General features: G+C 40.6%; 1 protein-coding gene across 10 annotated transcripts in view; it reads left to right on the plus strand.

The window, feature by feature from the left end:
• Positions 1-5,001: 5,001 nt before the first annotated feature.
• Positions 5,002-15,518, plus strand: part of LDB2 (LIM domain binding 2) — a 212,981-nt gene continuing 202,464 nt past the window's right edge. For 2 of the 10 annotated variants that reach the window (XM_015625283.3, XM_015625285.3), the window contains exon 1: positions 5,003-5,434. In XM_015625283.3, coding sequence (XP_015480769.1) covers positions 5,303-5,434 — 132 coding nt within the window. In that variant the 5' untranslated portion in view covers positions 5,003-5,302. Of the gene's footprint in view, positions 5,435-15,518 lie in introns of all 10 variants that reach the window. The other 8 variants (XM_015625286.2, XM_015625287.3, XM_015625281.3 and 5 more) reach the window with 7 other exon arrangements.

Raw genomic sequence — 15,518 nt, forward strand, 5'->3', positions numbered from 1 at the left:
TGGGTTTAGAAGGCAAATCAATGTAATGCCAAGGTAAGATTTTCACCACTTCAAGTTTGTTCCATGTTTACTTCCCCTGTTCTGTCTCCTGCAGGTACTGTGCAGGTACTGGATGAGTAAAGCAGACAGACTGCTCAGTCAGGCATGGGCAGGCTCCTCAAAGACTGCTTTCAGCTGAGCATTCATAAAGTCTCCAGACAAAATTAAATATCCATTTTGTCTGAGGACAAAGATGTTGTACATACTGAAGAACTCAAAAATATTCAAAATCCCTTCTGTGTTTTCATCAATTTAGAAGTACTTCTAGCATCACTAGTGAGTGCTGGAGCTGTAACTCTAATTTACTAGGATTAAATAGAGGAAGAGAATTCTTAGGATTTTCATTTGTACTGAATTATAATTATGTGTAATTTATGCAAGGTAGGCTTGAATCTGCAAAAAGCCTGAAGCATTTACAAGATGTGAACCCTTCTTGCCACACTACAAACTCTGAAACACAGTAGTTTTGGTGGGTCCCACTTACGGATTTTTTTTAAAACCTTTCTGATAAAAACTATCATGTCATTCATAATTGATAGAAAATGAAAATTATCACAACAAAAATAAAAAGTCATCTACATGGAAAAAGTCTGGAAGTGTACACTGAGCTCAGTCAATAATTTTAACAATGGATTGAACAGATTTATTTGGTTTCCTGTCCACAAATTATCTGTGAAAGGGCACTGTTTTCTGGAATGTATTTTTATTTCAATGTACTAATATTTAATGCAAACAAATTACAGCCTCTAGTTTTGCTATAAATTGCAAGCATCTGGTACACTCTATTCTCTAGCTGTAGAAATGAATGGAAGTAACCTGAAGCCTGTCAAAATCTGTGTTTGAGCTCTGCAATTGAGTATATGTTACAGATGGTAGGGTATTGCTGGTGGTTCTTCACTGTGCATCCCTGCTTTTGATAAGCATATTTCATTTAGTCACTCTTGAGCATTCACAGGAAAACAGTTTTGTTCTTTTACCTAAGGCCACTCCATCAGAAGTCTTCAGTGCTATTTGGCTTTTGTATAAACAAAGGATAGTTTGAAAACGTAGAGTTGTTAGTTTTTAAAAAACAAATCTTGTTTACTTGAGCATCCTCAACATTCAAGTACTTGTAGTTTTTATCTCTTTTCATATGCTATGTGTCTTTAACTATGATCAGTCTCTACTGTCTTTCAACAGCTACAAACCACCTTAAATTTATCCTTGTAAACCTGATTTCTGACAGAGACTGAACAGTCAACACATACTAGGGATAAATACAGCAATTACACCTATTTTCAGCTGTATTGCTTTTCTGCATCATTATTATTATTACTAAGCAGTTATTAAAAATAGTGCAGCCTTCAGAGCTGCTTCGATTGTCAGCCTGGCAAGGCGAGGGCTGTGCCTCGGCCGCACTCGGTGCTTCTGGCAGGGCTGGGCTGCAGGGTTGCTGTCCCTGGCCTGGTGTGGCAGTGGCAGCACAGGAGCCCTCCTGGGGCAGGCTCTGCAGGACCTCCTGGGCCAGATGCCCCAGCAAGGACAGATGAACAAACTACTCTGGTTCATCCTTTCTTCCTCCCTGCTTTTGTCCTGGAAGTTGCTGCTTTAGGTTTTTGGTCCTTCTACCAAAGTGCAACTTGGCTACTCAGAGGTGCTAGAGGTATCACCCAGGTGGGTGCAGAGGAAGAGGACATACACCCTTCTGCTCCACCAGACCCATGCTTTCCCCTGAAATGAAGGGACGTTGTCCTCCAGAGCTGTCAGAGTGCGAGTCCTTGGCTTGCATGGGTCCTTCTGTTTCTGCCCAGGAGAGGGCAATCCAGCACCCAGACAGCAGCCAGATTATCCCAGCCCTCCTTTGGGGTACAGAGGGGCTAAAGTGGTTAGTGCCTCACCAAAGGGACACAAAATGTGCCCATGTGTCTGCTGGTGGGGTCTAAAGGCACATTTTCAGCCAGCTGGGAATCACAAGCCTGTGTCCTGGCCCCTCTCTGCTCTAGTGCCTTGTTTCACGCTCATATGCAGCATCCAGGGTTAGGGGAAGCCAATGCAGTGTGCAGATTTGGGGACTGGGGAACCAAGGACGTGTCTTCCAGTACTTCCTTTCTGGCCTCCAGGTGCTGGTGTAAGTCTCACCACTTTGAGGTATAGCAGAATTTGCATGTGCCTACACCCACGTAAAGACAACTCTGCACCCAGTTTCCTCATGTGTTGGTAGCCATGCATATGGACAGGCACAGGAATAGACTCATTTTCAGATTTGGGAAGACTAGTCTCTTCCTCTTGTTTTCCTCAACTTCTTTTTTACCTCTGCTCACATTAAACTTGTTTTCCAGATTAAGGAATTTATTGACTGCCCTAAATCTTGGGTCAGATATTTGCCTTCGACCATTTAGCTACACTTTGAGTAGCAGCTTGATGCCAATGGAGCAGGGGGTTTGGAGCAGCCCAGGCAAGGAGGCTGGCTGCATGCCCCCTAACCCATGCTCCCAGAGCACACACAAAACTTAAAAGGCAGCAGATCCAGGTGGGAATCGAGATGACACTGTCAGGATCCCTGTAACTTTATGTTCCTTTGATTCTGCCTTCTGCTTTACCGTTCTGTATCACACTAGTCTAGATGATAACAGGCAACTGGAAGAGCTGCTGGAGCCTGTAATTAGCAGGCTCCTACCCTGGGACTTGATTCTTGCTGGTGGGCTGTAGGTGTGGGATAATTTGCCAGTTAATCAATGGGAATTATTAAAATATCGCTGCATATTTTTGCTTTGTGCTAGACCCATACACAGAAGCTCTTACGAGGGGGTTGAGGGGAGTATCTGGGGTTCCTACTCATGAAAGCAAATCCTACTGCTCATTCCTTTTCCCCCACCTCAGCCAAAATAAAAATAATAATATAATTGCTATGTTTCACTTTGGTGAAACAGTGAATTTTAGTTCAATCAAAAAGTCTTTAAAACAGAAATAGCTTACAAGCTATACAAAATTCCACCATTTTAATTACAGAAAGCAGTGTGTCCTTTCTTGGACAAATTTGTTATATTTTGGATTCGCTTTGCAAAGAAGGTAAAATCCGTAACTTGGTAGATTCCTGGTTGGGTTTTTTTTTTACATTTTGAAAAGTATGTTGTACTTTGATTATAAATACTGTATAAATAGTGCTGTAACTATTTTTTCTGGTCATTTTAGTTTTAGGTTTTAAGGTAGCCTTGTTGGGATCTTTTAGAGTAGAAGGTAGATGCAGGGAAGTTTTCTTGTAGGTGTGTAGCCATGGTACAGGCTTTTCATGGGGTCAGTAAACCCTGGCAAAACACTGTCACAGTCACTGCAGCACTACTGAACCAAACGTTGCACATGCTTTTTATTAAACTCAGCACCTCCAGTAATGGAGAGGCAGTGTAGTATTGCTACATAGCTGGGGTGCTCTTGAAGAGAGAAGTGACATTCCTCATGTATTATCTGTTGTCTCTGTGTTTAGTGACAGAAGCTGTGGGAAGTCTACAAAAACAGCTCAATACGTCACTTCTTATGGAAACTGTTATTCCATAAGAACATTCAGAAATAGTTTTGCTAAACAACTGCTGGTAGGGGAAAGATAAATTATGATTGCGACTAGTGGTCAGTGGAATATAAAGTATGAGATTTCGTATTTTTTCCTGAAAAGAGAGGTCAGACTTTCCAGAATTAGCTAAATGCCAATGAAAACTAGATTTTTTCAAGTATCTTAAAATATTGCTACATTCAGTCAGATTTGAACTAAATTTTTGACAGTAGGTAAAGCCATATCATGCTCAAATAATTTTTGGGATTATTACAAAAATTTAGAAAAAGTAATGGTGCATGCCTTGATTTCCCCATCTGTGAAATGGGCGATCCTGCAGCGTTCACGCAGAGCACTCCGGCTGAGAACCGTTGTGGCTGCAGCTGATTGTTATTCTCTTAATCATATTAGTTAACTAAATCTGTTCCTAGAGTGGTTCCATTTGCTTGAATGAATTTACATGAGAGATTAATTCAGTGCTGTTTATTGTTGTTTTTACATTTATTCAGTACTGTAAATAATGCCTGATACTTTACAGCTGTGTATGAGGACACAGTCTGTGCTTAGAGGACTTTTTCGTACAGGTAATTTGAAGGCTCCCCTCCTAGACCTTGCACTTTCCCATTGAGCACATGAGCTTATTTTGTTTATTCTATATTTTGAGGACTTTTCGCTCACGTGGTGTCCGCTGCCAGCACTTTCCTGCAAGCATGATTCAACAGATAAAGTTCATCCCTCACCTCCACGAGGTGATCTCCTCCCCTTGCCCTCCCCTCCTCCCTCGGGACCCCCTCCCCAACGTTAGATATTCACTGGCAACGCTCTCTAACCGCTCCTGGATTTATGCCCAGCAATGATCCTAACAACTGGGAGCAGGCTCCCATCTAGCTGCCGACGCCTTTACGCCGGACAGCAGCGTCTAAAATGACCCACTTGGGTACGGCTGACCCCCGCCGAAGGGCACTGCCGGTGCTTGTCCGGGGGGTCCCGCTCTGCCACCCGCCCCTTTGTGCTTTCCCATTTTCCGGGGGCTTTCTGCGGCTGGCATCCGAGCGCTCTCCATTGTGTGAAGTGCGGCGTGCGGGGTTATTTCTTTGTGCCGGCCGCCCCCCCTGCCGTGCCCCGGGTGCGGCCCCCGGCCCGGGCAGCGCGGAGCGGCCGCCCCGGGCGGGCAGCGGGCGCTGCGGGAGCCGTCGGGCGCGGGGGAAGCGCCGGCCGCCCGCGGCGGGATGGCCGTGGCCTGTGTTTATGTATTTTGTAGTAATCACATTTCTGACATTACCCGCGGGGTGATTGGCTCAGGCAGCTTTTAAACCACCTATATGCTAACGAGCCCGCCGCGGCTCCGGCGGGGGCCTGCGGGGGGACAGCGAACCCCAGCCCGCACCGCTGCCAGGCGGAGAGGCGGGGGGGGGGGGGGGGATGGCATTTCTGAACTAGTCGGCAGCGCGGACAGGAAATGACCCCTCCAGAAACTGCTGCTTTAAAACCGAGCGGCGGTGCCTGAAGCTATCCAGCCTCCCTCTCCGTGTCTGGAGCCTGTGCGCTCCCGCTCCCCCCACCCCCCGCCCGTCTCCGCCGGAGCGGGCTCCCACAGCAGTCCCCAGCCAGTGCGTGCAGCCTGGATGTGTGTGTGTGTGTGCGCGCCGCTACTTTGTACTGTGAAGAACACACAGCCCATGTGCTCTGTATGGATGTTGATGATACTCTGTGTAGCTTGAATCTCTGCAAGCAGGCAAGATGTCCAGCACACCACATGACCCTTTCTATTCTTCTCCTTTTGGCCCATTTTATAGGAGACACACACCATACATGGTGCAACCAGAGTACCGAATATATGAAATGAACAAGAGGCTGCAGTCGCGGACGGAGGTAAGTCCCCCAGCCTTGTTTTCCTGTGCATGGACCGTGGTAGGTTTCTGCCCGAATTCCAGCTGAAGCGTCCCATTAGACAGTACAGTATATGCAGGCATGAACCCTAATTAATTTAGTAGTTTAATTGGGTAATCCCTCATTATGTTTCCACGCAGAGCAACTCTTTGAGGAGATATCAGCTTAGGCTGAAATCATGAAATTACAGTACAGCACTTCAGGATTGATTATAAGGCTGGTCTTAGGAAATTTCTTTGCTTTAGTGTGTTGTTTGCTCAGGATCTGTCCTGCTGGCATTTGCAGCTGTAATATTGCAAAGTATTGCTTCGGCTTTTGCACAAAATTAATTCTGGAACGTTGCAGGTTTAGGGGGAGAGACGAACATTTCTTTGGTTTTGTTCTGTAAACTCGTTAAAATGAAAAATGGATGATAACTGAAAAGAAGAGCGGAGTTTTAAAAACTTATTCCTAGGCTACTCTTAAAGAACACATGTTTGGGACAACCAACGAGAGAAATTTGTGTTTACATTTCGAATGCTGTTGCTTTTAGAAGAGAGCTGGTCAGTTCACTACTTTATCATATAGCTGTCAAAAGTACCCAGTAACGTAAACTACATTCACTGTTGGTTATGCTTTGTAAAATGTGTTAGTGGTTTATACACCCTGGCTTTGAAATCCAGATCAGCCACTGCAAAGAGCATACTGAATGGGAGGGGGAAATTCTTTTGTCATTAAAAAAAATAACAAAATAAATAGTGGGGGCTGCATCTTGTTATTTACGTGGTTAAGTAAAGCACACTTTTCAAGTCTGCTGAAGTGAAAGTGAATCAGGCAGCATTTCTGTTCATGTGTCTATGTTTGTGCAGCAAACATTCATGGTGCTGCAATTTTTCATAGTAGTTTATTAGTGATGCCCTGAAAAGACTTTTAAAAAGTATGACTCTTTTATAGTAAACAGCTTTACGTAGTGGCAAATATCTGCCAGGTTTGTGACACGCAGTGTGGTGAAGGATCTCAGGTTGATCTGTTTGTTGTATTGTGATTCTTTAAGATAACATGAGGTTATCATAAAATAAAACACACATGCCTGAATTGTCAGCTCAGCCATGGAGAATCTGTGACGTTTAATGTATATGATACAGCTAACGAGATGTGACCTGCTTTCTGATTGGGTACCGCCACGGGGTAACTGCTTCTCTATCACTGTTCCCACTGCCAGCCTTGAGACGTTGCTGGGGAGTAATTGGGAATACACTTTGTGCTGGCTAAAAACTCCAGGCAGCTCTTTGCTCCCAAAATCATGGCAAGTGTTTGTCAGTTTTGCCCCAAGCTGCAGAGGGTTGCTGCCATGTAGAATGAGGGAGTTGGTGGGGTTTGTTTGCTACTGCTTGTTTGTGTCTTGCGACTCTGTTCCTTGCATTCCTGTACATATTCATGTAATAACTAATAGATTTTTCAAGTGAGAAGAGCAAATATGTATTGCTGAATGATTTCTTCAGGTTTTTATATGCAACCTGCTCTAAAAGCTGTCAGTGCTAACTTAGCATTTTTTCATATTATTTAAGTGGTACTTTTAATAATTGACCAGTTCCTGATTGTAGCTCCTTTATGTATGTTACACTAGAAAAGTTTTTGAGGGACTTGTGAAACAACTTTTCCCTCCTTCGTTGCTGAGGTGTGCTGAATTAAACTTCAGCACCTTTAATTGCAGTTTTTACTGTGCAAATTCAGATGGATTGTTGTGGGCAAAAAAGCAATAACCCACTCTTTCTTGATAGGAGTGCCTTGCTAGGTTTCAGCCACATTTTACTTTGACAGACAGTATTTAGTTAATGAAGGCCTTATGTTCCAGCATTTCTTTATTTGCTCAGAATAAAAATTCTTTTGCTTTGTGATTGTTCAGTGTTTACATTCTGCTTCTCTGGTTTTTTTTAGTTTATGAGCTCTGTGCTGTAAGCATTGTTGTTCATTGAAATGTGTTTTCTAGCTAGCTTCAGTTCATCTCATTCATCTTCCAATTAAAACATCTCCATAATAAACAAATAAAAAAAAATATTAAGCTAGTTTCCTGGGACACTAGAGTGGCTAGGTTTGGACATTCTGTAAAGAGTAATGCTGGCTTCTTGGGCAGGTCAGAAGTGGAAGTTTCACATTAATTTTTTGCACTTTCAATCATGTTTGGGATTGGTAGGTGAAGCCTTCTGGGGCATATAACTAGCATATATAACTAGCTCTGAATTTTTTGAATCCAGAGCCCTGTATGTCATGGAAGGAATGTGCTTGTGCTCTGGGTGATACAGGCTTGCTGCCTGAACGTTTCTCTTCAGGCAGTCTCTGGAATAATGTAGGCACTGGTCTCTGAAGGAGGCTGCTTGTGCTCTGCGAGCCCCAGGGGGTAGGTGAGCACAGGCAAAGCAGCTTAAGGCGAAAGGAATTACAAAGAAACTCTCCAAAAGACTGGGGGTAGCAAGCTGTCAGATTCCACATAGACCCAACTTGTGCAGAGAGACAGTGGCAAAAGAGGATGCATTAAAAAAAAGTGGGAAACTACAGCCGTTATCCCAAATATATCCATGGAAAGCCTTTGGGATTTTTCTGGTTTCATAAAAAATAAAAATGTTCTTAGTAACCCTCTAGAGCCAGATTCTCTACTGTCCCTTGCAGAGGTGGAAGTTTCAAGGCAGAGCAAAACATACATAATTTAATAAAGTTGTACAGAGGATGGATGGAGAGGCTATGGAAGGAGTATCGGTATGTCATGTCTGCTTTCTCTCTCTTCCCATTGTAGTTCTCCAAAGCTTGAAGGTAGATGAGACATTATTAAAAAAAAACAACAAAAAACAGCCAAAAACCAACCAACCAAAAAATGTCAATGAGCTGGTAGAAACACCATTGGGGGATACAACAATAAACGTCATCCCTACTCCCACTCTCCCAGCAGCAGGGTCCATGGTATGTTGGGGGAGGTAGAAGGGTCCTCAAAATGGCTCATGGCTTGGGGACCCTTCCTGGGAAATCCACTGCTTCCACTCCAGTTTCTGTCAGCATTGGATGGAAGGGAGTAACAGTCAGTGTAAAGGATGTGCTCGATGTATTAAGCAGACAAAGTACAGAGTGATAAAGAAAGGTCATTTAGATGCAGCATCACTATCTCTGTTGTTCTTGTTTTCTGTAGGAAGACATGGAAGTCATGAAAGTAAAGAATTAGCAGCTTTAGCTTGTGCTTGATGTGCAAACTTTTGCTCTCCAAACTTCTTATAACTTTCTGGGCTCCTCAGACAGAACCTACAACTGCCTTTCTAAATTCAGGGTCAGTCTTAGGCGAAGAATTCCAATCACACCCAGGCAGGGGGTGGTTTTATGATGTAAGCACTGGCAAAAGTCCACCCCCTAGCTAATTCTTATGTGATCTAAAGTAAATTAGGGAGTCTGAGTTATTAAACAGTGCACAGGAAAACTGTACCTTCCTTAAAAGTTGTTCAAAGAAATCTAATGTGATAATACTTTTTTCTAAATTAATACTTGCTTTCTTAGTAATACTTGGGGAGCATCCAGTGCCATTTTGTAATGCATCAACAATCCCTATTTAAAGTAAAATGAATATTTAAATGTTTAATAATCTTTGGCAGATATAAAGATAAATCTTGCTTACTTCTCTCATAGTTGATTAACTTCTTGTTAAACAAAATGCAGCTGTTTCCTTTCTCTGTGTGTGGTTTTCAGGATTTCATTTCCATTCCAACTCATACTCAGTTGATATTAATATTTTTATATCTGTGTTAGTTTTAACATTTCAAGAAGGAATCCTGTTGTGGCACGATCAGCAGTTTCTGAAGTTTTAGGTAGCAACGCACAGCATAGGTAAATGTCTCTGTTTTTCATAAACCTGGTGTTTAAAAAGGAACCTCTTTTCCTCTTTGATGTTGTAAATCCTTTTCTATTCTAATTTTTAATCATTTGAAATTGCTTACACTTAAAAGAAAAAAAGGTGATTATATCTTGTATATAATTATTCAGTAACATTACAGTGTGCTGTGAATAGATCACTTAAAGTTGCTGACAGTTTAAAGTTTGAGGCATTGCTTTATTGTAGTAATCAAATCAAAGAAATGTATCAAGCCTTTCACTTGTTTATTTAGTCCCCTGTATTGTTAGAAGTTTTGTGTATCACAATTCATTAAATTCACCTGTATGTCTTTCTGTCACTACAAGAGATTATGCTTTACATCACCATTGGATGCGAAACAGCTTTCCCTCTGGCTAAGAAAGCAGTGTTTTAAGGGTGACTAGAGACCTTGATTAGTAGCATATTTGTTTTAAAGACAATCAGCTTAATCAAATGATATTAAATTCCTATTAAACTGTATAGTGAATTTAACAAAGATTTCATGATGGAAAAATATATAATGAAAATTAAAAGGAAGATAAAGGAGGGTGTTATGATTATTTAAAAGCTGCTAAATGAACTGGAAGCTTACACAGACGTTCACACACAACCAAATATTTAAAGCAAATCAAAGCAAAACAAATTTTCTGCAGTTTAATGAAAGTCTCTTATTTTTCTTCCTCACATTGCTATCTGATGAAATAATTTTCTTCTTCCTGATGCATTTTTAATAGATTAGTCATAAAAATCTATGTTGTGACATCACATTTGTTCGCCTAGCAACTTAGTATGGCAAACAGATCTCTCATATTGTGTACATAAGTCTGAGTTTGTCCAATGAGTTTGTTTTGTTGAGGGGAAAACACATAAACTTCTGTCTCAAAGTAATTTTGAGGAAATACTCTTTCACCCACAAATACACTAATACATAGCAATTCTAGGAACATGAGTAAAGTATTTTGAGAGTACTTATGAACCATGCTTTGCTGAAACTAAAAGGTCAGTGTTAAAAGGAAACCCTTGAATGCCTTTAGGCAGACACTGACTTCAGAATGGATTCAAAGCTCTTTTTACTGATTTTCTTTTATTTCATACATGTTTTTATCCGTTAAAAAAATTTCAGTTGCAGCTGCTTTCAATTAAAATTGTTACAAACTAACAATTCTTATGAGGCCAGGGGAGGAAAAAAATACTCCACTTCCTTTACATGTTGATCCTTAGCTTATAATCATGGATATCTTGCTGCCGCTGCCCACCCTCCCCCCTAAAAAAGTCATATAATAGAATGGAAACTGCACGCATGCTTCATCTGGGGGCAGGGGCTGGTGAGGGTGGAGAAAGAGTGCAAAAGTGTAAGAATGGGTCTCTCCTGCAATCACTCTGGTGCTTACTAGATAATTTTCTACCTTTTGAGTTGAAACCTTTTCAACTCTTCTTTTTTTTTTCCTGTATGCTTTAAGCCATAAATCCACTTAGAAAAACCCTTAGACTTCATCTTTCCCTGATGTAAACAAGATTCACTATGCAGATCCAGTCTCAAAAATAGAAGCTGCTGGTTAGTGAGAAAAGACAAAATAGAGATCATAACAAGGAGCGAGTCCTGTGCTCTTATTTAAGCTGGAGTTTTTGCCTGCAGTAAGACTGCTAGATCAGATAAAAAAAGAAAATAATTTGGGTTTGGTATATGCATTTTCTGTGTTTAAAAAGGGGTAAGATTGCTAAACTCTTTGCAGTAATTTTTAGCTGGACTTCTTACTTCAAATGGTATTTTTTTGCATCTGTTTGCCAGAAATTGCATATATACTATAAACACAAGTTTCAGCCATGCTGATACTTTGTTCAGTTGTTTCCTCCACAAGAAGAGCCTTCTTTCCTGCACTGTTTTGTGCAAACAAGTCAGGATAGATCCCCACTTTTGCCAGGTACTCTTTTCCAGAAGTTGTTGCTGGGCTACTTGATGCCTTAGAGGGTTGATCGTGGCAGGAACAAGGTTGTCCTGAAGAGGCTGATGATTAGTCTCCAAAAAAGACTGTGATAGTGCAGGACCATTCTCAATGGTCTTATTTATCGGACAAAATTAGTAGTGAAAGAAACATCCCTGAACCCCTGGCTAAAATCTTCTCTCCTAGGCCTGTTTCTTTCTTTTCCCTGGTATGTTCTTTAGTTTAGAGGGGCTTGGCTGTGAACCACAATGTGATAGAAACAGTATTCTGACCATAAAGTGCCTTCTCTCTGAAATTCTGACAGTAACCAAACTAAAACCTGTAAATTATTGATCTAGGCTGAATAGTCCACTTGGTACTTCTAAGGTAACAGAGAATCAGCTAGACCTACCTGCAGAACTTAAACCTCCGTGTGGGAACAGCTGATACCTCTGTAAACAGCTCCAGTACTTTCATGCCTTAAAAGGTTAGTGAAAAACCAGCTGCTCTGGAAAAATGAGACCTTTTCAGAAATAAACATGAAGTAGGACTTGGTGTGTTTCTAAACCTATCACCTCTTCAGGATTTGAGAGTTGTTGGTACTGAAGAGTCTTTGCAAAGGCCATAAATTTTACAGCAACAGGCTGTCCTCTCTGTGAGACTTAGGTTGGCTTGGTATCACCTTGATGTTTTACAGTATTGTCGAGGCATGCCCATGTTGAAGCTTCTGGCCATGGGGTGTTCCCATCCTCAGCATGCAGACTTGAATCACAGATCACAGAATGGTTTGGGTTGAAGCATGAGACTTGAGTACAGCAGACTACTTCTTTGCAAAGAACTGTGATAACTACAGACAAAACAAAAGTATGACACTAGAACTTCTCCCTGAGGTCTCTCTGTTGTCAGTTTTCATGTTCAAATGCTTGTCCAGAGCAGAATGGCAAACTCAGAACTGATGCAGTAAAGCCCATAGCTTTACATAGGTTTATAAATGTCCTTAAATCTACTGCCCAGTCAGCTGCAAACCAAATAGTTTGCATCCTACAGAGCACCTAATGAATTGGAACGTTGCTGTAAATCTGTCACACGTGATCTGCAGTACCTGTTGATATCCATCTTCCCTGAATCTAAGCTTGCCAAGCCTAGTTAGCTGAGCAGGAGCATCATTTGTATGTGTTAAAAAGGGGAGGGGTATAATTTTGACATCAGATTACTCACATAAAGGAGATTCAGTATGTGTCTAGATCCCATGCATTTTACCCAACTGCTAGCTGCAGACTAGAACATCTGAAATAATTGCCTGGCTGAATGACCTTATCTGTTGCATTCAAAGGACAAAGAAACATTATGTGTGCATGAAAGTGATCATATTTGGAACCTCCTGGTTAAAGCAGACTCAAGAACAGATTGAATCATAGATCTCTTGGCTTATTCTTGAAAAACTAAATACCTACTCAATACTAAAAGAAAAAACTAAATCCTAAAACTAAATGTACATGTTTGAGCATTAATATGTGCAGTCTTACATTACATGGGCAGTGGACTATTTTTACTTTCCTTTTGGACTTTCAAATTTGTTTTTTCCTAACTACATTTTTATTAGATTATTTTCTAAAGTACTAAATTGAAAAATTGACTTTTAGCACATTGTGCATTTGAAGTATTTTATGTACCTTATTGTGATTTTTGTTCCAGTTGTGTAGTTTTGCCTTAGCCATTAGCAGAAGATTTTATCAGACAAATAGCTGCCATCTGTCCTAGAGCAGGTTACAAAGAGATTTCTGAGATATTAATGACTACATTATGCAAAAAAACAAATATTCTAAATCTTTAAATACAATAGTTAGGTGAAGAGAAGAAAGTGCTCAGAAAACAGGAAAATAGAGTGAAACTTTTTCATTTTATTTCTTCTTATGCTGAAGCACATTCAGCATACTTCATCCCTTAATCAGCAGCACCTGCATTTCTAACCATCTTCTGTGGACTAGACATGCTCCAGGGTGAGGTGGCCAAGGCAGGCATGACACCTGCTTTGCCTCTAGGTTTGCAACCAGGACAGTCTTTAATAAGTGGAAAAAAGGAAAATGAAATGCCTCACACCTAGAATGCTATGTTTTATTCCTACAGTTTACAAAAGTCTCATGCATGGGTCATTTGGCAGTGGACAAAGGCCTGCAACTGTTTTACTCCCCCACATTCTGATAGTAACTTGCCTTCTTGCCTTTTCAGATTAATAGCACTCACCAGCTTCTGTAATTCTTGTAGCCAGTTGAAGTACCATTAATGTTACCATGTTACTCTATTTTACATCAAAATGATGTTGAAGGAAAAGACTGCTATTTAATAGTTCCTTTAGAGCAAATAAAATAATTCCTGTTGTTCAGCATGTTGCAAGAGGGACCTCCTTCCTTTTGGCGCTTACTTCTCCACCTTTTTTCCCCCATACCAAGATGCTGGAAACATTCACGGAATATGGATTTGAGATGAGCATTTGCAACCATACCTTTTGCAGTAGTGGATGAAGCCAATACAATACTTCTATTGCTTCTACCTAGACTTAATCACTGGAATATCAGTTAACCCTTAGGGTAATTAGGTAATAATGTTGTTGATGTGATTTGAAGTATCATTTTAAGCAATTAGAAGTTCAGATATAATGTGATGCAATTATGCATTATATAGTGCATCTATCCATTTTACGCAGCAAAAATTACCATATGTTTTTTTGGAAGCTTGGTGTTTTGCACTGACTGGGGTTCTGCTTGTATTTATGAACAGCATGCCTGTAAACTGTGGTAATAACTCTTTGAAGGCCACACCTATGCACACTGCTGATTATGTTAAATAGCATAGGCCCATTTTAATGAATGTGTTGGCATGAATAATGGGACATGAAAAGCCAACACACTGGGTAAATGCTCATTACCTGAGTGCAACAAATACTACATGAAAAATTTCCGTGACAATTCACTTGAGTTTAGCAGTGAATTTGCTTTGGCTGTGTTCGTGCTCTTTATGCTTTTCTGTGAATGTTTGATCAATGGAGTTTTATCCTTACAAATAATTGCAGAATGCAAATTTCAATTTATTAACCATTACTGAAAGAATTTGCTTATTTTATACTGGCTAAGCTGAGAGGCAGTGTTTCCTGTTTTGAGCTTACCTTCCAGATAGAACCATGATACTTAGAAATTAAATACACAAGAGAAGAATCTCTGATTGATTTGCAGTGAGGACTGACTGGTGTATGAATGTAAAGCAAATTAATAACAATGGCTGGTTGCAATGGGAAAATTACAAGTCAGTAAATATGATGTATGTGCATAATTTTTTCATGGAACGGAACGCTGCTTAGTGTGCAGTTACATTAGAAAAATGGTAAAAATTTTCTAAGCTTCCTGGCATTTTAAGCTCTAGCTCCATCTGTGCTCATCCAGTCAAAGATGCAAAACAGTAACGCACAATATATGACCAACTACAATATATAGTCTTAGCAGAACACTACATGCTTATAGCACACTTCCTGTTATGAAAGAAGAGCAAAAATATGTCTTAAAATTGAATAATTCGTGCATTCAAATAAATTGATACTAATTCCTAGAAACCCTTGGCAGAACAAAGTGGAATTCTTAATTTTTTTTAATATGAATGATTAGCTCAACTTTTTTCAGTACTTCCTAACACTGGCAGGGTTAATAATGCAAAGTAAAAAGATTGGTCAAGATGCTCATGCACCAAGTACTTCTCTTCCCTGACAGTGCTGTAAGGTTATTTAATGCCCACATAAAAAACATCTCAAGGCAACCGAGTTGCACCTTGGTTGATAGTTGCATACAAAGGGCTGCACTTCTAAATGTGTAGTGTAGCACAGACTTCCTTGTACAGAGCGGTGTTAGTACTGCTATGTAACCTGAAGCCACAACCTGCGTGTCTAGACTGACAAGAATCCTACCACTTGAGCCACTGTGACACCTTGTGGCTCGTGAAGCAACACAAGCATCTTTCAGAAAACTAACAGGTAAAAGCCAGAGGTTAATGAGTATTGACAAATGTCCTTTCATACAAATACCAACAGAAATCTCTTTGCTGGGTTACTATACTATGTTTTCAAGATACAGTTAAATTAGGTGTTAGTGGGCTCATTTCTGTTTGTGTCTTTATAGCATGTATTTTACTTCTAAGTGGCGGACGGAAGCTGAGGCATCATTTTGCTAAGTCTGACCTGCTGCTATTGCCTCCATGGCTTTGGTGTTCTCTCATCAGTCAGTTTGCATGA

Source organism: Parus major, chromosome 4 (genome assembly GCF_001522545.3).
Source record: "Parus major isolate Abel chromosome 4, Parus_major1.1, whole genome shotgun sequence".
NCBI lineage: Eukaryota > Metazoa > Chordata > Aves > Passeriformes > Paridae > Parus > Parus major.